The sequence below is a fragment of the Hippoglossus hippoglossus genome, chromosome 4 (assembly GCF_009819705.1).
Source record: "Hippoglossus hippoglossus isolate fHipHip1 chromosome 4, fHipHip1.pri, whole genome shotgun sequence".
In the NCBI taxonomy this organism is placed as follows: Eukaryota; Metazoa; Chordata; class Actinopteri; order Pleuronectiformes; family Pleuronectidae; genus Hippoglossus; species Hippoglossus hippoglossus.
Window position 1 is genome coordinate 10,730,009 of NC_047154.1, and position 24,182 is coordinate 10,754,190.

Sequence of the window (24,182 nt, forward strand, 5' to 3'; positions counted from 1 at the left end):
GAAGGAGAGATAGTTAGAATTTAGTTTTAAGGTGATAACGAGAGGAAATTGGTTGCATTGACTAGAGAATGCACATATGCTGGTATTAAGAGTGTGAACATCTACACTACGGGCTGGTATAAATAAGAATAACATATCTGTTTTTCCTCACTGGGACTGACACATGTGCTGTGTGCAGGCAGAGAGTCATACAGATATATATTGGTTTATGAAAGGACTGTTGAGTTATTAATACAGCCGTGAATGAATAATAAACTATTGAGAACTTTAAAGATATTATTAGAGTGAAATAAACTAAATTATATATTGATGATGCATGGTATGGGATTATTACTGGTATTTAAAGGAGAAAAACATCTATTGACCTAAATGCTGGCAGATAACGTGTGCAAATGTGTGCAAATCATACTGAATCGCTTATGATGCTGTTCAAAGGACCTAATGGGTTCATAAGATACTAAATCATTGCCTGTTTCTTTCCCTTATCCATTTACGGTGAGTGGGAATTGAGGCTGGTGCATCACACAGATTGAGGCTTGCTGACGTCTGCGTGTGCTGCTCCTGTCTCCAGTCTGATCAAGGCCGGTACAGTTTATCCAAAAATAAATAAATAAATAAATAAATAAATAAATAAATAAATAAATATAAAGGGCTTGGCAACGGACTGACCAGTTAATGCATTTAACTAATTAATAGAATATGATTGTTTGGTCTAAACTCTGCTGTCAGTTGCAGATGTAAGTTTTATTGTTTGTGCGTGGCTTATTCTGATCTGTGCTGTGTTGGAGATTCACTATTGTGACTGTTTGACGATTTGAGGTGAATATTGGGTGATAATTAGGTGATTGTCTTGCTGCGACTAAGAGCACATTTGGTGACAGTCAGTCACTTGTGGGAGTGCGTGATCTTTTTGTCAAATATTATAAAGCAGACTTTGGGTTGTGCTATTACATCAATGAGCTTTTGATTCCTTTGGAGTTGGCAGATCAATTTCATTTTTATTATTGGCTGTGGTGTCTTAATGGTTTTAATACATGAATTGATTAATTTGTTAGTTGGTTCATTGATTGATTGATTGATTGATTGAGTGCTTGATTGATTAATTTGTTAATTGACTGATTTGTTAATTGTTTAATTGATTGATTGTTTAATTGGTTGATTGATTGAAAAAAAAAAAAAAAAGAGGGGAGATAAGTAATCTAAATAGCTTTAAGTAGTTTTAATCTTAGCAATTACTTTTTAATTTACAATAAGGGAACATAAGGAAGCCGTTACAATGGGGAAAAAGGGCACTAAAAGTCCAAAAGTAATTACTCCTGTTGATGTAGTACAGAAGAATAATCCTTTAGTTAAAGGCATCGCAAACATTGCAAAGATATCGGAAAAATGGCATAAATTCTGGCCTGAAATTCACCAACCATGGCCAGTAGAGGGGACTCTTAACCCAGATGTAATTATAATAATGGAGGTACTTGTGTCCACATACAAGGAAGAGAAGGAAAAGATGAAAAATGAGAAGGTGGACAAGGAAAAGATGGAAAATGAGAAGGTGGACAAGGAAAAGATGGAAAATGAGAAGGTAGACAAGGAAAGGATGGAAAATGAGAAGGTGGAGAAGGAAAGGATGGAAAAGAGGGAGATGATACCAATAATGACAGTGAGAATGGAGACAACGATGAAGATTTGGAGACCAGGACTCCTTCATCTTCAAGAAGGTTTTGTCCTGCGACATCCAGTACTGAAATAAAAGAGGACTTACGGAGGACTTTAAGAGAGGTCGAAAGAAGTATGGACCGATGCTCCTATGACTTGGGAAAAACTAGTAGTCCAGAAAGACAAAGAACACTGGTGAACCAGTTAGAGGAGTTGCAGATACGGAAGGAAGAGCTGCAGAAAGAAGGCTCCCAACTATTGGGCATGAAAAATGCATTGCGCTCAAGAAAACAGTTGACACTCAAGAAGATGTTTCCAGTGGTCATCCGAGGGCAGAGTTTGGAGTATAAGCCTTGGCAGAGTACAGATATGTCAAACATACTTGAGAAGTTACCTACTCTTCAAGATGGAGCACATTCTTGGATTTCGAAGTTGGAAGAGATTATGGTGGGAGAACAACCTGCCATTGGAGATATTAAGAGACTTTTGGCTAATCTCCTTGGAGTTCATGCTATGGGAGAGATTCTACAGAAAGCTGGACTTAATCGATATGTGGGAACTGCTGTGAATGATTCAGAGCTGTTTTCTGCAAATAGAGGTCGAGCGTGGAGAGCACTGAAAGAGACATTTCCGACAAATGTACATCCTGACAACATTTTTATTGAACCACTGGGACAGGAAGAAAACCCGAGGGCCTATGTGTCGAGAGCTCATCAAGTGTGGAGAAATATCACAGGAAATGACCCGGATTTGAATCAAATGGAGCAGTCAATTTTGCGAGCCAGAATACAGAAGGGGTTGCCCCTATCAGTGAGGAGCAAACTGGCAGAGGTGGTTGATCTTGGAAGCATGGCAAAGGGTGTCTATACGGATCATATAGCCCATCAAGTGGTGCTGTATAGGAAAAAGGAACATGACCAGAAAGAACAGGACCAAGAGACCCTCAGAAAACTCAATCAAATACAACTGGTGGATAATAAGAAGATGGAGAAGAAGCAGGCTCTGGTTATGCAGAATCAGGCTCCACTAAATCAACCATTACCACAACTACAGCCGAACCAGGTTCAGCTTCAATCGTTCCAGCCATCATCGGTGGTTCCAGTCGTCTCCTACCCACAGCCAACTTTTGGTCAAGCGCAGAATTGGAGAGGAAGGGATCAAGGAAATTTCGGAAGAGGAGGAAGGTTTAATCCAAATTTTCAACAGCGTTCAGAAGAATGTTATAATTGTGGACAATTAGGCCACTTTGCCCGTGAGTGCAACAACTTCAGAGGGAATTTCAGAGGGAATTTCAGAGGGAACTCCAGAGGAAACTTCAGAGGAGGATTCAGGGGCCAATCAGGGCCACCCAGGCGACCGGTGAACCCTTACAGAGGCCCGGAACCAGGATTCTAGAGATGCCCTGAAGACTCGAAAGGGGGGTGTCAGCTGATAGTGTCAGGGCCGGAGAGAGATCCAACAATAGAGGTGAAAATAAATAATCGACCATTGGAAGTGATGGTGGATAGCGGAGCTGCTTTTACCTGTATTCAGCCTGAAGATGCTATACATCTCCCCATGTCCGGTCAATTGATTCGGACAATCGGGTTTGAGGGAGTGAAACAGCTGATTCCTCTCACAGAACCAATTGAGCTCAGTTATAAAAATCTGAAGATTACAATACCCATATTGGTATCAGAACATACACCTATTGCACTTTTGGGAAGAGATGCTTTGTGTAGATTGAAGTGTACAATAAAGTTTACACCAGACGGCTGTCTGGTGGAAGTGCCAAATGATATTTTTCACCAATCATTGATGACAACGGACTGAAGCTTCTTCAGTATTTTGGATCGGAAGTCTTAATGCAGATTTTTTGGAGCCAGCTAAATTGTGGGAGAAGTTTATCATTGCAAATATGCCTGATGCGAAGCTTCCAGAGTATCCATTTCACTGCACGCTCAAGTATTTCAATAATGATGCCCAACCAAACACAGAGGAATGGTTGAGTCGTCAACCAAAGCAAGTTCAACTCAGTTCGGGCTGTATAATTTTGGGACCACAAGGAGCAGCTATGAAGATACACAGAGATGACCATTTGGATAAAGAGTTTGATATCGAGAAGAGTGTGCCACATGTGACCTTGTTGGTGTGTGAAGAATATACGCAGAAGCATATAGGAGAAATGATGGCAGAAGCAGAAGAAGCTGTTTTTATACCGGTAAAAGAGAATCTTGCCATCTGGAGGAGTGAGGATCAGAGATTCATTAAGATCATGATCTCTGCTCAAGGACAAGGAAAGCCACAAACTGTGCGGATGACACATGAGTCAATTTGCAGTGCTAAGATGGACTCAGACTTAATGAGAGAAGAGATGCTGCGACAAGTTCCAGAATGTTTGTGGTCTCGGCATAGTACTGATATTGGACTTGTGAAGTCAGCCCAACCAGTGAGAGCTGAACTCCGACCAGGAGTCAAACCTCCTTGGAAGAACCAGTATCCACTGAAGGAAGAGGCAATCCGAGGAATTGAACCACAGATTGAAGGACTTTTGAAAGCAGGTGTTTTGAAGATAACACAGAATCCCCAGAGTAACACGCCTTTGTTGCCTGTAAAGAAGCCAGATGATTCATATCGCCTGGTACATGATTTGAGAGCGGTGAATGAAGTGGTAGCTGATTTTCCAGCAGAAGTGCCTGATCCACATACTTTGTTAGCCCAAATTCCTCCAGATGCGACACATTTCACAGTGTTAGATTTATGTGGTGCGTTTTTCAGTGTTCCACTTAGTATAGAAAGTCAAGGCTTATTTGGGTTCACGTACAATGGACATTTTTATGAGTATAAGTAACAGTAAAGATAACAATTTAAAGATTTGGATAAACTGATCTGAGTAGTCCTAATATGAACTTCATGCGAAGGAACTATGGTGACACAGCACTAAGCCAAGTACAAGTGTGGATGAAAGAATGTGGGTTTCCAACTGGGGGAAGTTTTAGTACAAGACAGCTGAAACAGCTGAGACTGAAGCTAGAGGAGAAAGAAAAAGTAAGTCAGGCCAGAAATGTAAATCTTACATTTCAGGCAGATAGGAAGGTATGTGGAATGTGGTTAAAAGATAGCCATGGTAAGGTTCTAGTTCTGTTAGGGACATCACCATTAAGGAAGTATACGTTAATTAATGACAAAGGAGACTGAAGGTTGAGGGAGATTGTAGTCTTTATGTATATAGGCCTCAACAGGAAGATCAAGGTGATTATAGGTGTTCTTTTTATGATCCACGTTTTGGGAGTGAGCGGTCTGAGTTGGGATTTAGAGTTCGTATAGTGTCTCTAGTGATAATAGGTGAGAATAAGAATATAGACCTCCAAGATGTTGGGGAAACAAGAGAATTGACGACGATGACATCAACTCCCCAGACGAAAGCTGGGAAAATGGAAGGGAAATCTACCCTTTTAGTGTTAAAAGTTATTGAAGGTATAAATGTATCGCATTTAACTACAGTGGCGCCTCAGATGATTTCTATAACGCCACCTCCTTTGAATACTGTGATCAGAGTTAAGTTAGGAGGAACAGCTTACCTTCCTTGTCGATGTGGAAGGTGGAATGTTGGTAGTAACATTCCTCCCAAGTGGGAAAATAGTCGTGGTGAAGATGTGTTGTTGACAAGACCTGAAGTTGATATTGTGCCTCGTGATCAAAGGAAGTATGTTTTGTATAATGACATGAGGTGGTTGAAAATTAAAGATGATTGTTCACTTGTCCTGCGTAAAGTTACATGGGAAGACCAAGGGGAATACATGTGTACTTATTTAGAACCGGAGTTTAAATTTGTTCCATATCAAAATTATTGGATAAAAGGTCATATAACTCGTAAAGTGACACTCATGATAAAAGATTTGAGTCCTATTGGAGTTTTCACGGTTACTAAAGGGGTTCAGGAACAATTTACCACAGTAATTACTCCAATGCTGAATAGTACACAGATGAAGCTTGTTACTTTAGCTCCAGAAACAACTAATACATCAACTCAGGCTACTACTCTAGCTATGACTTTGAAGGGGATGAATGCTACAACAGTGACGACATCTTTGACGTCTACGACATTTGTAAATGTGACGCAGACATCTGACATGACACCTTTGACATTTAAGGATGTGGTTAATATAACCCAGAAGCTAATGTTAAAGATAGAGCCTAGGGTGAACAGTAGTAATGAGATTGTTGAAGTTAGAGAACAGATGATGGAAGAGAATGATGCAGATTCATCTGTGACAGCTCAGAGGACTATTTCAGACGTAGATAATTACTTTTTTGACTCTGATCAGACACCAGAACATATGACTGATCAATACCATACATTACAAAAGAGAGAAACTAAATGGAAGGCGTTTGGGTTTGATCCTTCAGTATTACAAATTGCAGACCTATGGGCAAGTAGGAACTTATGGTTCCAGCAATTAACGCATTCCGTAAGATCGGTTACGAATTGGAATGGTCCATGTGTGGTAAAGATTCCATCGCCGAACTCATGGCCTTCAATTTTAGAGACTGTACCAGACCCACTAACCGCTATATGCCAAAGTTATGCACTATCGTGGCTGTTGTATCAGCAGCAGTCAGCAGAAGATATAGTGATGGCTTGGTCAGTACATCTGTTTAGGCCTAGATCTACTTGTTCTTGGTTGGGGGAATTACCATATGTAAATTTACTTGATCAGCATGAAAATATCAAAACGGCGGTCCCTGATATAATGGAAGTGACATCAGTGAGAGCTACCAGCTGTTTTTGTTCAAATAATACTCATGATGGGCCGGGAATGTTTATGGGGATATCAGATTGTGACGAATATATGATGGACTTGGGTAAGCGTGGACATAAGATGAGTAATGATTCGTATGAAGTAACTTTTTATGTACCACATCAGAGACAGAATATAACTTTAAGGGTGCAGATCCAAAGTTTGCCTGGGAATGTGACTATAGGGAATTTCAAGGATATTTGGTGGGTTTGTGGTGATAAGGCATATATATTTCTACCGTATGGGGGGACAGGATGCTGTTATATGGCAACGTTGAAACTCCCATATGAGGTTTTTACTATGCAGAAGGGGAAAGGGCCAGATGAGGTCCAATCTAATGTCGTTTCCGGAAGTAGGAAGAAACGGGAGATGGCACAGTTTAACAATTTGGAATCGTACCATTGGAGAATCAGTTTAGCAGAGAAGTGGGCTATAGGATTATTTCCATGGTATGGGGTGACATTCTTGGCAGATCACATTGATAATATTACCTATACCCTACAGGGTTTTGCAAACGCAACCATAAAAAAGGTTTTGAATATTTGTCAAATACTGAGAAAAGCCACAGACTGACGTTGCTAAAACATGACATGGCTCTTGACTATATTTTGGCCAAACAAGGTGGCCTATGTGTGGCTTTGAACTTGACTAGGAATGCTTGCTATACTTTGATTCCTGATAGTTCTGATAATATGACTAGTGTTATAGATGCATTGAAGCTTATAAGGGATGCGTTTGGCCCGTCGGAAAACGCTGGATGGTCTGCAAATGCTTGGTTGCAAGACAAATTAGGGCCAGTAGGAGCAGTGTTAGTTCAGGTTTTGGCAGCACTTGTTCTAACGTTGAGTGTGATGTTTTGTTTTTGTACGCTGTTGTTGACCTTTGCGAAGGTTATGATATTGAGATGGGTTGGAGTTGTGATGCCCGGTGATCAAACTCAGATGCCATTATTATTTGGTGCTGACACGGACGTTGATGAGGACGACGTGATAAGGGTGGATGTATATCCATTTTGAATATCTGATGTTATTATAATCCTAACATTTACCTCTGTTATTGCTTAGTTATTTTGTAGTTTCTTCTTATATTAGAGGTGTGTGTACAGGGGGGAAATGGACAATATGACTTATAATTTCACATTTACTGATAGAGTGTTAATCTATATTGATGTTTAATTTGTATCTGTTTTGTATGCAAAAGATACTGGTTTTCTTTTCTTTCATTCTAGAACATATTGGGGGAAGACCACTGTGAGGGTGGTTGATTGTTCAGGGACTCCGATGTGTTGAATGGATTCAGACACTTCAAACAGAACAATACGAATGGACTGAAGGACTCTGAACAAGGACGTATGATACGATATCCAGATTCAACACGTCATCGATACTACAACTGAGAATCAATGCTGCTGAGAAACTACAGTGTTATACATTCTTATGTTTTCTCTTATATATACGCATGAATAATATTAAAATTGAACTATATTCTCTGTGTGTTAATTGCTAGGAAAATGATGTTTTCTGTTATTGGGTAAATATACTGGGACCTCAGATGTTTTCTTTTTCTTGGTGTTTAGGGATAGAGGGGCTAGGCAGGAAAAGGTCCGTTGGAAGGTGCGATGGGTCGACCAGCCTGACTTTGGACATTTGTTTTGTTTTGATTTGCTGATGGTTCCATATGTATTTGCTTAAAACATTTCCTTGCACAATTTGCTAAAATTCCTAATTTCATTGGTGTGGAGTACTATGTATGGTCGCCTAGGCAGAGGGGCCGTGAGAGAATTTTCCCGTCTAGTTTGTTTGATGGATATTTCAGGAAAGATAGCTGCCTGACGGGTTTTTCACTCTCACTTTTACGCTCCATACAGTTGCTTTATTATTACAATTATGTTACAGGACGGATTGTTATTTTTATCATGATTATACACTTGTATGTTTTATTCTTTTGTTCTTTCGAGACTTTGTGAAGTCTCGAAGGGGGAAATATGTGGTGTATTTAGTTAACATGGATCATTTTGACACGTGTGTAAAACATAATGACATGTTTACAGCTAGCGGCGCCTGGTTTCTGGACTCTCAGACTCCCTAAGTGTTATTACAATATGTTACTTGTTAGTTATCTCTTCCTGAGAATGCTCTTTGACCTGTTAGATGGAGAGGTTCCCATCTTCAAGTAGGAAGCATGTTTCGAACTAGATGCCCCTATGTATGATGTCATTTTATCTCAAGTTTTGGGCGTAAACAAGTTCCCTATATGAATGCTTGTCCGGCACCGGCGACTGAGACTTCTGAATTGGCCGAGAACGTCTCCGGGTGTGCCGGTACCCGTCCTGACCTGTAACTTCTGTGTAATAAACCTTATTATACAAGCAAGAACGGTGTCCGCGGAGATTCCTTCATCATCATCTTCAACATCACTGCTGCTTAAATATACGACACAGGTAATGGAACTGGTACAGAATTAATTAAAATCTGAGCAGTCCCAACCCTGCGCCTGAAGGTTCAGGACATTTTACAGTTGTTGTGAACATGTCTGACCAGGATTATGTAACTTTAGTTTCAACAAATGTCTGAAAGATAACAGGACAACAGCTCGTCTCTTTAGCCATGTGATGTCTTCACTCTCTTTTGGACACAATAAAACTTAAAATAAATCCATATCCTAAAACATTATGCAAATACTTCATTAAAAAGAAAGCAGTGGGCTGCCCAATGTCTCACATTTTCATCTTATCAGCATGACGTTCTAAAAATAACATCTCTTCTAATGAGGCCATCTATCACTCATTAATGTGAATGTGTAATACAAGGGCAATGTTGATATGAAAGTCCCATCTTTTAAGCACTTAGACGATGGAGTCATAAAAGGTTCGTTTTAATCCTTATTAATTTAGAGTTGTAAGTAGCAACAGTGCTTTAAAATATAATTCGATCAGCTGATCCTCAAAGTGAACTTGGAGTTGAAATGTTCAAGATCATCAAAATTATTAGACAACAGGTCTGAAGAGAGACAGTCTATGGTATATTTATCTGTTTCTCTCTTTTAAATAAAACTTGGATGAGACCAGATCTTCTGAATCCATAAAGTTCATCTAGAGTTCAAAAAATCCATATCTACCGCATTTATACTGTTGGAGATAAATAAATTACTGCTAGGATTTCATTGGTCTGACGTGGTTTCTTTTTTGTGTTAACAGCTGAAGGTTAAAATGAATATTAGGCTTGCTACACAAACGCTCCCACACAAACACAGAGCCTCCGAGCACAGTCAGTTTGAGTTAACACAAAGGGATCCGTGGCTCAAAAGAACATTAAGTTCGATGCCACTCTCTGATGGGCCACAGGCCGTCACTGTAATGCAGGGTGACACATCTTACCCTGGTCGCATACACACACTCTGTGATGCAAGACGAGGCTTATAAAACCCTCAGCTTTGCCTTCCTATCAACACACACACAGAAGCTCACACACTTTCATTAGAGACGTTCTGTAACAGTAATTTGTAAGGTGGGACTATTACATGGGTGGCAGACTCATTTATCCTCTGTTTGTTTATTTCAAGGCCTCATGAGACTCGAGACCTTTCACTGAAAAGACTAATGATAATTTAAAAAGCACCCAATTAAAGTCGTTAATTATCAATTTTTATATTTCCTGTTTTAGCAGTAAATTCTTTCCAATAAGACAACAGTCATTACTCTTTTTATTGTTACTCATTCATTTGGAAAAAAAACTGTTTGTGTTATGTGCAGAATTAAACCTTTCTAAACAAACCCAGTCAGCCCAATGGTTCCTGTTACCTGTCAGAAAGGCTTAAAGAGAAATTGAAGATGTTCTAACAAGGGTTTGATATGACTCATGTCTGTATGGTAAATACATAGCATAAAGAGTGGTAACATGGGGCTAGCTGTGTACCATAGGTTGTATATGCTGCTCCCCAAAAGAGAAGCAAAAATCATCTTGATCACCCCCTGATGGCTGGCTGCATTATGGTTCATACACCCTGCCTCCTCCATGTTAGCGGATCAGACATGGACCAAGCTAAAAAGTAAAAATACATATGAAAAAATATATAAATTCAAAGATGGTTGGTGTCATTTTAGATTGTTCTTACCGTGTTCTGCACTGGTCCAGTTCTGCAAGTTCGCACCTGCCCTCATCCGCAAAGCTCCACACAGGACCTGACCCATTACCCGCCATTATCAACAAATCTAATCCAGACCCAACCGCACCCGTATTCATGATATTTAAGCTTTGCATGTGCACAAAGGGAGGAAGAGGATATGCATCTTCATATATACAGTCTATGCTATGTGTGAGGATACAAAAATGAACATATCAACACCTCTTGTTAATATGTTGTATCCTGCTTGTTTACAAGAGTAGTATCAATCTTCTTTTCTACATCTCTGCAAGAAAGCAAAGAAGCACATTTCCCTAAATGAACTATGAAAATCTTCTTTAAAGTTTCCCACTCTTCTTTTCTAAACAGCAAACACGTTTTCAATTTTTCTATATTTATAAAGTGTATGTGTCACTTTCTTAAATGCCATAAAACTATATTAAAAAAAAACATACTGATGGCAGTATAGGGGAACGCTTGAGTATTCGCTGTCCTTTGCTTATGAACACAACAGTGGAACAACGACACCTGTCAGTCACTATTCAGCCAGCTTGTCACGTGGAAACGCTGCCACTGGCAGCTAGCCTATCAAACGACCATCCTCACTTTAAGTCCCTGTGATCAGTGTGTGTCAATCAAGCAACAGTTCCCATCCCCTGTGGGAGCTTCTCCGGCGACTTAAACGACTTCAGCAGGGATGAGATGTGACAGACCACCAGAAAAGGGAGAACATAATTGGGGGAATTAGGAGGAAGGACAGATTGTTTGTGCTCAGTGAACAGATCAAAACGTTCACTGTCCCTTGTCCAAATCCTTTGTGGCCATTTTTGTTTTCAAAATTATCTGGCAATTACTGAGAAGTTGATAGAACAGAACAATCGCAATAGATCCATCTAGACATCAGGTGCCATTTAAATTGGTGTCTTTGAAAGCTTCCTGATCAAATTCCAAATGTAATTATTTGGAGACATCCAGTTCTTTGTGACTTTCCATAACTTCAGAGTCCTTCAGAGGCTGCATTTGAAGACCAATTGCGTCACAGCGGCACGACAAGACTGTCTCATTTCGAAAGCTCCTCCAAATGTGTCCTTCTGTCCTCGAGAAACAGAGGATCCATCTTTCAGGACACTCACTCAACTGGACTCAGCCTCAGATAACTAACCTGGTTGGATCCATCTGAACCAGAGACTCTGAAGATTCCTAGTGTTGATTCATACATTGTGTTTAACGACTTATGCATTAAAACTTTTAAATCTACTTCCCGTCTCTGCCTGTGTTCTGCAATTAGAGTCCAGACATTTCCCTAAATCCTAACAGCATCACTGTATAATACTCTCTTCTGTCTCCATTATGTTGATGAAATATAGAACTGGGGCCAATTTAACACTTCTGTTGTTTTCCCAACTTTTCTAATTAATTACATACAACAGATACCGAAGGCCCCAGCGGTCGTATATTTGTACAAACAGTGGCAATTCATCATGTGGCCTCAGTGCTTGTGACAAAATAAACAAATACCAGGTGATTTCAGCACAGTTCTCCAATACAGCATTTAGTTAGAAGTAATAAATAAAGAAGGCTCCAGCCTCCATTACCCAAAGAGGTACTGAGGTTAATGAGAATCCTTGGCACAAGCTTGAATGAATAGCTGCCATGTTCGCAGCCAACATTAATTCCAGGAAACAAAGTGGAGCCCTAAATTCAAGAGTGACTTAATTTGATCTAATTTCTCCCATAAATGCAAACATACAGGTGTTTGTCAGCCTCACCAATGCACGTTTTAAATGGCAGTGACATGAGGGCCAGAAAGACTAAGGCATGAAGTGGTGGAGGTGAGTGTGATCAGTCTCCCTGCCGCAGTGTATTTCCTGCCTCGCCTGCCTGTCCGCTGTGTCACCAGCCATCACTTCAACCCGGGCTGCTTCCATGCCAATTGGCTCGACTCTTCGTCGCTCCCACACTCGCTGCCACATCCAGAGAGCAGAGACGGGGCATATTAGGCCAGCATCACACACACGCTCATAGTTCTTTCTTTGCACTTCACATCATCTCACACACACACACACACACACACACACACACACACACACACACACACACACACACACACACACACACACACACACACACACACACACACACACACACACACACACACACACACACACACACACACACACACAAATTTACACTTGAAAACGGATGAATGCACAGAGAAACAGAAATGCATGCATATTAACACATACATACACACACACACACACACACACAGAAACAACTACACGTACACACCCACACAGTGTGAGTATGTGAGTTGTCTTTAAAAAGGTTAGTGTCTTGAGGACACTGACCTTTAGAAAACTATTTGTTTACCAACAGCTCTGGATGGAGAGCAACTAAAGATCTAAAGTATAACAGATGAAGGGATATCTACATAACTGTAAACAACACAAAATCTCAGTCCATCTCCCGACTCAGACCCTTCCTTCGTCCTTTTTCGCCCGTCAAGGTTGAGCGACTCGTGGAAGTATCATAAGCCTAAATCTACTGGAGTCGGCTCTAATCCTAGTTGAAGCCTGCAGGCTCTCTGTGTCCTTCTCTTTAGCTTCATTAAAAGTATCCCCGTCCTTTCTACTTCCCTTTCACTGCCTGCTGCCTGCTCATCATCTGGGCCAATTGCAACCAATTATCCGGTGTCAACGAATTTCTGAGAAGGGGTCACACATGCACCGCAGTTTCCCCTTCCTACCAGAAGGAAAGTGAGAAGTGTTGTCTATGTGTTAGAATCTATGCCATTAGGGAAGGAGTCAAACACAGGGGCAGCAACTGGATAACACATTGTGTAACAAAATACACTGCACTGAGCATCCATAGCAAATTATTTCTCCAACTTTTTACATGATTGGTGGGGTTAGAGTTTCAGGAGGCAATCTAATACTGCCCTCCAGGTCCCTTGAGAAAGAAGTCTGACTGGCGATGCGCGTCAGCGGGTGAGCAGCAGGAGCGCTGTGCAAATTGAAAGTAATCCTCAGGCCTGGCCGGCGGTGCGGCTGGATTCACTTCTATTCATAATTCATCAGTCGACAGCAGTGAGGTGGAGAAAGTTTTGTCAATGGAATAAACCGGGAAGAGACGTCGCTGTAAGGCCCTGACGGAATTGGGCAGATCAACCTCTGCACTGCTGAAGGTCCCACGTGAGAACTGCACTTGTTACTAGCAGGAGGACAGATGGAGCAGATAGCTGAGAGTGCGTATTTCACATTATATTAGATGCTACAGCTGTCTGTCCACAGTGTTCAAGAGATTAGCTGACTGAGCCACTGTCAAACGCCTAATAAGGCAGATTTCAAGTATCACTAGCTGAGGCTTTTAAAACTGAAACACAAAATTAGATTTGATTTCCTTCATTTGCAGGCATTTAAGATTTTACTCTTGTGATGATTAGGGAGTGAAACTGCTTCTCCTCTGGGGAACCGCACTCTCCACACCAAATGAAATATATGTGAAAATCTATTGAAGCTTAAACCTGCAAAATTTAGGGTCAATGGAAACAAACACAAAATTGACATGTTTCCCTTTTTAAGTTGACATGGCGAAATTGTTGGCAACAATTTATTGAAAAACTTCAAACAGCAGTTTCAGACACTTTAATCCCTGTTCACTCAGGAGGACAGAATCATCTCAGTAATATCCACTAAATGTCACTTTGGCTGTGGCTGCATCTGTGACAGAGTTTGAAACAAGTCGATTCAATTATCAGATTTAAAATTAGACGGGACACAGGGACCAGTCGTCCTTTAGCAGGGTGATACGAACATTTTTGGAAGGACAGCTACAGTCATTCACAATGACAGACAAGAAGACAGAGAGACAGCTTATACGAACCACACTCACTCAACTCAGCTAGAAATGCACATGTTTAAGAAAAGTGACTCCTGAAAGTTAAAGACAACTTCACACGGTTATGCCTCATCACGCCTAAGTACACACATTCAAGGGAAGACGTTTTAACCTCCAAAGCACAAGTTCAGTGAAACCTCCTCATGTTAAAATGTGAAACATGCACAGCTTGTCCAGTGACAACACAGACACCGTGGAGGTGACTTTGGTTGTCTGTGGTGTTGCGACAGCCACCGAAAGTTTGTCACCACACTGACGAAGGTGAGGAGGACGCAGTGGAGGTGAAGAAGAGTAAGGAAGGGAGGGGATGTTTTAAGGTTTAAGCACAAGGATAATGAGGCACGCCGATATGTTGCATAGAAGCACAAATGTCAGCCGGCTACCTTTACCTCATACTTTGCCTTTAGAAGTTTAGACTCTATTCCTCTAAACTTTAGCAGAGAGGGACAGTTTGTGAAACACACAGATGAGAAGACTGATAACACGAACCTGCCCTTCATCACCTCAAAAGTTCACCACACGTTTTATATACCGTTTGTTTAATACATTAAAAACTCACAGACTCCGCCAAGGCCCAACGGTCTCCTTCAATTCAATCTAGTTTTTGTGTAATCTTATTTACAAATGAAGGTAAAATCAACATGTTGCGGTTTTACACGCGGGAGGTTATGTGCCGGAACATTTCTTGGCTTGCTCGCGATCAGTAGCCACAAATTGCAGTTTTCACACAACTCTTGGCAAGAAAGTGAAGTGTATTTTCCGAAATAGTTAAAAGAGAAGTTAAAATATTTATTTGGGTGCGATGAAGCCTAAGTTATAGAAAAGAGTCAGTCAAAGATATGAGAGGAGGTTTCACTGTGGTTATACGGACGCTGCATGTTACCTCCAGTTCACTTGTTCACTGAAACATGTGCCTCGTCAGGTCCGTGCGGACGTGCTTATTACATTTTTCCTTAGTTGGTATTGAGTCTAAAATAGCACAATGTAAAATAAAGCATTTAAGCCCTTGATGAGCAGAAATTTGAAGCTGGCTTCTTCTGTGCCTCATCGCTGTAACATGACGCTGGCTGACATTCCTGACCTCTCCTTCACCCCTCTCATCTTCATCCATCTTCGCTGACTGAACCAAACCGCACAGGCTCAACACTTTGCACAGGGAAACGAGGGAATCACAGTGCGGTGCCGTTTTTGTGTATCATGTCATTTCATGTGGTTGGTCTCGTTATATCCATCCATTATATCACATCTGACTCTCAACAAGCGATCACAATTTAACTTTCAGTTTTCGGCTAATTTCTATATTGTGCTGGTTTCACAATACAATGTGCAGGATCATCCAAATGTCCTATTTTGAATGCTAAAAAACATAAAGACAGTTTTGAATATATTTATCAGATCTCAGCTGAAGCTGGGAAGAAGTGGAGTTGCGTCGTTCATCTTTATTATACAGTCTATGGTTTACACTACAAAACATTTGTGGTCACATTTGCATAGACAACTTTCTCTCCCAGCTTTCTTGCATTTCTATAATAGATATAACCATATAAATTAAAGTTACAAAAACTAAAACAAAAAAAAGGAGAATATGTATAGATTTTTTTCTTTGTAGCTCTAATGTGTCATGTCTTTGTTTCCTAAAATGCAGACAAACATCCGAACAGACTCACATATCTGACATGAGCACAATAATCTCACACTAAAATACAATTTCTGTCTTGTGATTCTGCGTCAAGGTGGAAACAGAAATATCCTCAAGTGTCCTTGACCAGTAATTATCCCTGCCTGACACACATGTAGTCCATGGATTACAGCATAACAACAACATGCTGATGAAATGTACTGGGACATCCAGACCTGTCTATATATGGTCTCTTGTCCATATTTTAGCTGAGCTTGTTTGTATGGCCTACTTCACTGTCCCACCCTCTAATCCTGTGCCGCCACGAACTGCCACGCTGCCCGGTCCACTTTCCAGCTCTCCTCCACTCGGCTTTAATCTCGCCCCAGCCAAGATAGAGAGAGAGACAGAGAGAGAGCGATCTGAATTTGGGACAGCTGAGAGTCGGAATTCACCTCGGCTGAAATGTGAATTTGTACGTGATGAACAGAAATGCTAATGTGCAAATGACCTTTTATTTAGCATATTACTTATGGCCTTCAAGACATTATCCATCTGTACTACTAAAACGATCTCTGTCCACAAGACAATTTTGGATCTATATCAGTTTTAATCCCCCGTCCATACCATTATCAAAATTATCAGCGATTACTCCAATAACAGCTAGTTAGTTGCAGCTTTGTAATATGAAGAATTTAACTTTAAAAACAATAACGCCTGTAATTGATCATCAATGTTGCATTCAACACTGATAGCTGAGGCTGGTGTCATTTGTTTTCCTACAGAAAGGGATCATGTGATATGAGCCTGACCAATCGTGACCGAGAAGACAATCAGCAAGCAAAGTGTCTACGTCATTGTTTACAAACATCTCCGTTTGTGCCGGTCCAGACTAAAACGCTGCCCTGGAGTTTTCAAACTAAAAACGTAGCCAGCAGCATTTCAGTTTTAGTGGCTCTAAAACTCTTGAGTCGTGTGGACAGGCGTACCCGTAGCAGTTGATGAGTTGATACGTTTTCAAGTGTTAACATAGGAATGTGGATATAGCCTCAGTGACACACTTCCGACGACGCTGAGTCTAATAATGTCAGAGTAGCGAGGTCTGGGATCCGATGGTAATTATCCAAGAGTGTTAATTACAGGAAGAATTCTGAGGCAATTACTGATCTGCACTGACGGCACAGAGAGACAGAACAGAGTCTCCCAGCACCATCACACCACAGCAGCCAATTGTTGATTAATCTTCTAACGTTGATATCACTGTCAGCACCCAGCATTCACACACACAAAAAAAAAACGACTGCACACAAAATCCAGGGAGATAAGCATTCATTTGTTAAATCACAAATTTATTAGTTCTCCCCTGCTTTCCCTGTTGGCCTCAGTTGAATAATGAGGCGATGCTTGTCTGGAAAGCAGCGCCTGTTTATAGCTACGAGCTGAAGTCGGAGAAGTAGTAAATCCTGTATCTGTGCCACGTCTTCTGAGAGATTAGCTAATGCAACAATGAGCTTCTTAGTAAAAGGTGGCACGAAGTCAAGCATCTGAAGAGAGGGAGAGGGGAGCGGGCGAGAAGGAGTCCACCAAATGACAAAGAAAAGGAGTCAACAAAATAGGAAAATAAAGAAAAGAACATCTTCAAACATACGTTAGACCTGAAAGAGCTGGGCCTTGTGCAACATAAAGTAAGAAGGAACAGGGAATGACAGATGAAAAACAGGAAGCAGACAAGTGAGATGGTTTAGGGAAGGCGATGGGGGATTACACATCGTGAAAGAACCATGGAGGGAGGAGAGCCTGAAATGTATTTGTCAAAAATGAGGCACTTCAGAGAAACAGACTGTAACCGTGTGTGTCATTGGATGGTTGGTTGACAGCCACACTCTCTTATCTCTCTGGCGTAAATCTCAACTGGAGACAGATTCCACCACAGTGTTTCAGCTGCTGCTGCTCTGGTCCGTTCTACAACTCTAACAGCAGCGCCTAATACGGGGACATGCACAATGACAGTAAAACCACAAATATGCATCCATGAATCCAGTTAAATGCAGAAAAAACCCCCACATGCACTCTCATCTGAGGCTCTGCAGGGAGTTAACCGTGAACCTTGGCGATTGACACAGGTTGTCAGCTCCTGTGACGGGGGCTTACTGCAAGAGAACAGAAGGAAGGTGGAGGAAGACGAGCAGGAGCAGATTGACGATGAGGAGAGGGAGGAGAGAGTGACTCAGCTGTCCTCCCCAAAGGAGAAAAGAGAAGGAAAAGAGGGATGGAGAGGCGCTGAAGAGGAGGGGTGCTAAAGCTGCCTCTGCTAGACACAGATTCGTCTCAAATTTTCGGAAATAAAAGAGAAGTCAAGTCGGGGGCTTAACCCTTCAGTGGGAAATTCATCCCCAAAGCAAACAACAAATGTCCGTGATGCCAGCGCAAGGGATATGAGCAATCAGTGTCCAAAGAGGGGATCACCATGCCACGCTATCTCCCCAACCAAGTCTGAGGCAGATTATGACATCATGGACTTTTTATCTGGCATAACTCAGCATTGGATATACAGGGATTAAACAGCATGCGGGATGGAGGTAGAAGTACGCTCCACCGCACCAAAAACAACAAGAAGCCCCATCCATGCAAACAGCTACATCCTGACATACGAATTATTCACTGGCTCTTTTGAAAATGTTTAGTCTGACAAGCAGACGCTGCCTTCCTCGCACAGAGACAGCTGAGAGACTCATCGCAAGTGGCTCGATGAAATTTTCAATGTGAGACAAAGGCAAGAGAAAAGAGGCAGGGTGAACGGGAAATTCTTTGAAAGAGAGCAACGGGTGCGGGAAGAGGAAAGCGCGTCTGTCTTTGAGAGAGAGGAGGTAAGCTTTGACAGCGTACTGTCATACAGGCCGTCTGTCATGCAAGTGGCCCGGTCGCTGATTCAGTGATCAATGTTTTTTTTTTTTTCTGAGAAAGAAATAAGAAACGATGAATAATTCATCCCTGACTGATGACAGGCTTGTGAGGACGACTAAAGCGTTAGCTCCATGCGACACTGTCCCACTGTTGCTCCTCCGGCTCCCATGATAAATTCATAGGGTCCCACCTGATGTCGAGAAGCAGCTTGTCCTCTTCACCTCAAAGTGTGGCCAACCGTACAGTTTACAAAGAACACCAGTCAAACCGAAGGAATGTGACAGGAAGACATTTAATAGACACAGACTTGTTTGTGTACATATGTATGAGCACAGTGGCGAGCAGAGATATTCATAGACGCGCACATCCACAGATTGTGATCTATACTGACAAATATAACCCCTTACTTCTCAGAAGCAGCATGTCGCCCGCCTCCACATATAAAAATGGGCTGAGTACACACACACAGTGCTCCAGTTATTTCACCAGTCGAGTATAGACTCTATAATGCCCCCAAACAACGGAGGAGAAACTTGCCACAGCTGCGATTCAGTTCAAAGCAGGGATCCTCAGCAGACTCGTTTTGATCAAACACTTCTGACAGGCGAGCCGAATCCATATGTTCCCAAAGAAAGACAGGAAGACGAGAAGAAGGAGGCGAAGGAGGACGAGCAGCCAAGGTCTGTTAAGCGCAACCCCATCACACCCATCTGTCACGGCTACACATGGACACATACAGCTGCAGATTTATTTGTTCAAATGATGCAGAGACAAAACAAGGGAGAGATTTTCTTCCCGGCTTGAAAAGGCTGAAAAAAGGCTTGTGCCTAAAAGGGCTGAAGAGACGAACTCGTACACTACATGGAAAATAAAAATTCCTTATGGCTTTTGCTTCTGAACAACAAAATGAACTGTATGCCATTTTATTAACTTGTAATTGTCATATCATTCAATCACTTGGCCTCTGTTCAAACTGGACCGGTGCAATTATGAAATGACCTATAACCAATATCATTTCCAATCTTAAAGAGAACCCGAATCTGACACATTTTTCCCACAGGTTCCATAAGATGAAATAACCAGAGAGAAAACACTTACGTTTCTTGTCAAACTAAAAAGGTCACTTGGAAATAGCAGCTCAGCTTAAATTAACATCCCCATAATGAAGTCATGTGTTACATTTTTGTGTCAGCTGGCAGATGGTCTTAACACCTTCAAGCTACAAGCTCAAAAGCACTAATGAACAAAGTGAGTTCAACAGGACATGTCTGACCTCACTGTAAAACCAACATCATTTAGACCTATATTAAGGAGGAAGTAAAGTGTAATCCCTCTGGTGATCAAATTCTCCATTGTCTCTGACATGCATTCAGTGAGCAGAAGTTCTTTTTGTGTATATTGTATATTGTGTATAGCAACCTGTCAGCTGATTGTCCAAAAATTTGAAAATGTATTGATGTAAAGAAAAGATCATTTGCAATGTACAGCTGATAAAATAAAATAAAAATGTAGGTGATGATGTTCCCTACAAGGCAAGATGGACGATGCAACTCCACTTCCTCCCACTATCCAGAAATGAAGCCAAAATATCCTGATACGAAATCTGCCATCTTGCACATTTGAAGCCTGAGTATGTGCAGAAGCAATCGGGTGACGGAGCCACGGTATTTAGGTTTCGCCAATACACACACTCGACCAATAGCTTGTCAGACTTATAGCTGTCAATTATTATGTTTCATCCCTTTTTTGGTAGCATCAAATTACTAATTAAAAACACAAATACATACGCCAGGCTAGATGTTTAGCTTAGCTTAGCTATTTCTGTATGCTAGGCTAAGTTAACTGGCTGCTGGATGTAGCTTCTCACATGACACAAGAACAATTAAATTCTTCTGATTTTACTCTCCTTTAATGGCAAACTGCACATTTAAACAATGAACTAACTAAGAATCACCCATCGAGAGGTTTCAAATCCCAGCTTGTACTTTCGCACTTCACGCCTCTCCTCTCTCAAGCATCAAACCAAAGTGACCAAGGACACAACACATGAAGCAACACACAAACACAAACGGAGAAAACAGCCTCACTGAGCAGCTCCAGCTCACACCTCTGTTCTACTGATCTCCACTTGAGGAAAAGTTTTGATCAGCCGATTATCTGATTCATGTTCAAGGCAGAGAAAAAGATCAACGTTTGCTTTAGCTGACGGTGTGATGCAGAGAGCGGAGCGGAGCGTTGGGGGTTATGGACCGATGTGAAGATGCGAAGAGGCGTGAATCTTTAATCTTCATTTATACCGACGGCTCACTGGGACATTTAAAACAGGTTCAGCGGGTTTAAACGCCAATTTCTTAACGAGCGCGAGTACAGGAAGAGCGAGGGAATCAGACAAACGGCTCCATAAACACAAACACAGAGTAGATCTCAGGTGCAGGAATTTCTATTTTTGCACAACTAATCACATTAATCTTGATCTAAATGCATCATCATCAGCTGGCAAACAGCCGATAGTTCAGAGCCCAGCTGAGTCAGACACACTGTTGACGACAGGACCCATTTGAAGAATGATTAATTAATCCACTGCTTAATACCCTTGCACAGTGTTAAGTGTGCCTGACCACAATACGTAAAGATCTCATTAGAGTTGAAGTCATTAGTCCGTTCAGGACTGTGGGGAGAAGATGACAAAAGAAAAATGCTACTTTTCAGGCACTTAAAAATCAATTTAGGAGGTAATGAGTGTGTGTGTGTGTGTGTGCGTGTGTAGGTGGAGCTACAGGCATCTGAATTTAATTAGCTATATCAATCTAATCACATGATGTTTTGTTTTTTTAAAATGGAGAATTGTGTGTGTGTTTGTGTGCATGTGTGTGTTGATCTAATCTTGTTCATAACTACATAATTGAAGAGAGCTGATTAAAGAGCAGTCTCGTGTGTGAGGTCCGTGGAGAGACGATATGAAAGATGTAACCCGAGTCAGCGCACGGGACACAGGTGGTTCGATGCAGCAGTTCAAAACACAGTAAGACCTCCATGTTTGTCCGGCTCGGCTGCTTCACGTGTGGTTAATAACACAGGAAATTGGAATGATTCCATGTCAAGCATAAAGCACAATAATCTAACACTTGATTAATCAACCTAAACAAGGCATATAATGACAAATAATGGCATAAAATTACACTTTTATCCACAAGTGATCATTCATCAAGTGGGGTGTTTCCCCATGTTTCACTCCCCCTTCATCAGGGGGAGTGAAACATTTCTGAAAACAGTCTGCAAAAGAAGAACACACTCTTGTCTCTCTTTAGACAAACTCTTGAAGATTTCCCTGTGAGGACGAAAACAGCCTAGTGCCCTTCAGTGCTCTGTGTTTCCAACTGTTATGAGATACAGAGGCGAGGTAAGGTTATATATAATTGAATCATATTATATGGATTTGCTGATGCAGCCACAGTTTGCCTGGGGACGATTTTGCTTTGGATCAAATGTTGTTGTCGTATAGATATATGCAGTGTATTGGTGCAGATAATTCTGAATGCAACTAGAATCACTGAAGCTCTGGGTTTGCATGTAAACGGATATACTGCAGTATAATAAATGCACTTTGCCCCGATTATCTGCCTCCTCAAGCTCACAGTTCATCAGTGGTCTGTATCTCAGGCTGAAGAGGACATTTTGGGACACAGCAGAGTGCACAGTACTGACACGTCAGGAAGGTTTGATCAGGCTGTTGAACCAAGGAAACATCTTTCCAGACAACAATAATTTGTTTTTTTTTTCTGTTTTTGGGGCCATTCATGTACAACCCAAGATACATATACATTATTGATTGAACTGATACAAACCAATCAGAACTGTACCAATGAAAAGCATGGGGCCAGTATAGCCAATAACTCAAGACTCAACTATATGATAAAAAGGTACAGATATCTATACGGATAGAAATTTTAAACTGCTGTTCCACTTTTGTCTCATCACTCGTTTGTTGCAGCCAGAACATTTTGACTCTGAGCCGCCCTCTAGTGAATGCAATTGCTTAACATTCATGCCTTTGGAAAGTGTGCAAGGAAGTATGTGGGCAGTTACATCATTTAAAATGCACGCATCCATTTTCATATGTAAACAGAGCATGAAATAGCCTTAAGAGAAACCAACACTTACCATCAGACTGAAGTGGACACTTAGCTGCATCAATTTTATTAAATTGATTTTAAAGTTTAGAAATTCAACACTTTCTATGAACGAGGAACAGCAATTGTGTTAAGTTTTACCAGCAGTAAATGTTAGCAATTCTTGTAATATACACAGTATTATCCATACAAACCAATGGGTCACATGATAGGAGTGTGATGAATATGCGCAATTGTTAAGTCTCCGTTTCAGCCGGTCCAGACGTAAATACAAGCCCGAAGTTTTCAAAATAAGATTAGGCCTGTGCATTTCTAAAAATCGACATTTTAGGTGTAGTGTGGATGCCAAATGTTACCAATTGATGTGCTTTAAAAGTTAACCATATTAAAGTGGATGTAGCCTAAAAGAGATTATTTATGAGAAAGTGCTGCCCATGTATTACCCACAGCTCAGAGAGCGGAGGATGCTGCCTGAGTTACAGTTATAAGGAAATGTTAATTCTACTTGACAAATGAATCAATCAATCACTCGAATAATTGTCTGAGCACTAACAATGCTATCTATATGTAATCCTCAGACTCCTTTTTATACAATGACTTGTTCTTATGCTGAAGGTTCCAGTCAGAGCTCAGGAGCTTTGAACTCAATTTTCTCCTTCAATCTCCGTCATGATGGTCGATCCACAGCGGAGAATATTGTTTTATGGCTGGCCAGTCGCAGCACTTCAAGCTGCCAGGGGCAATAGAAATACATAAAAAGAAATGAGCCAGAGAGACGACAAGTATATAAACTCCCCAAATACCTGCTCTTCATCCCATAACACAACTCACAGCTGGAGCCATTTTGCTCTCTGTTACATTCAAAGACACAAGAATTCAAATATTGGCTTGCTTACTCCCAAGGTTTGAATTATAGAACATTCAAGTTGGCTTCAGCTCAAATGAACATAAACAGTCTCTTATGTTTTGCAGATCAGTTCAGTGAGATATAAAGTTTAGAGTTAAAAACCACCATCTGCTGAAAGGCAATAACATTAGTCGGGAAAAATAACTCCATGCCCAAAGCATTAGCCG

The 24,182-nt window shown here is 41.1% G+C and overlaps 2 protein-coding genes across 3 annotated transcripts in view; one reads left to right on the forward strand and one right to left on the reverse strand.

Annotated features, from left to right (window-relative positions):
- Positions 1-24,182, reverse strand: part of lingo3a (leucine rich repeat and Ig domain containing 3a) — a 45,436-nt gene that overhangs the window by 16,127 nt on the left and 5,127 nt on the right. The window lies entirely within an intron of this gene.
- On the forward strand, positions 1,789-7,515 carry LOC117760558. The gene is made up of 3 exons (XM_034583681.1): positions 1,789-3,076; positions 6,183-6,185; positions 7,429-7,515. Exon 1 carries the CDS (start codon positions 1,789-1,791, stop codon positions 3,046-3,048), a length of 1,260 nt encoding a protein of 419 aa, XP_034439572.1. The 3' UTR covers positions 3,049-3,076; positions 6,183-6,185; positions 7,429-7,515.

Bases quoted from the DNA above. Each gene is read 5' to 3' on its own strand.
- LOC117760558 (XM_034583681.1), top strand. From the start codon at position 1,789: ATGGACCGATGCTCCTATGACTTGGGAAAAACTAGTAGTCCAGAAAGA.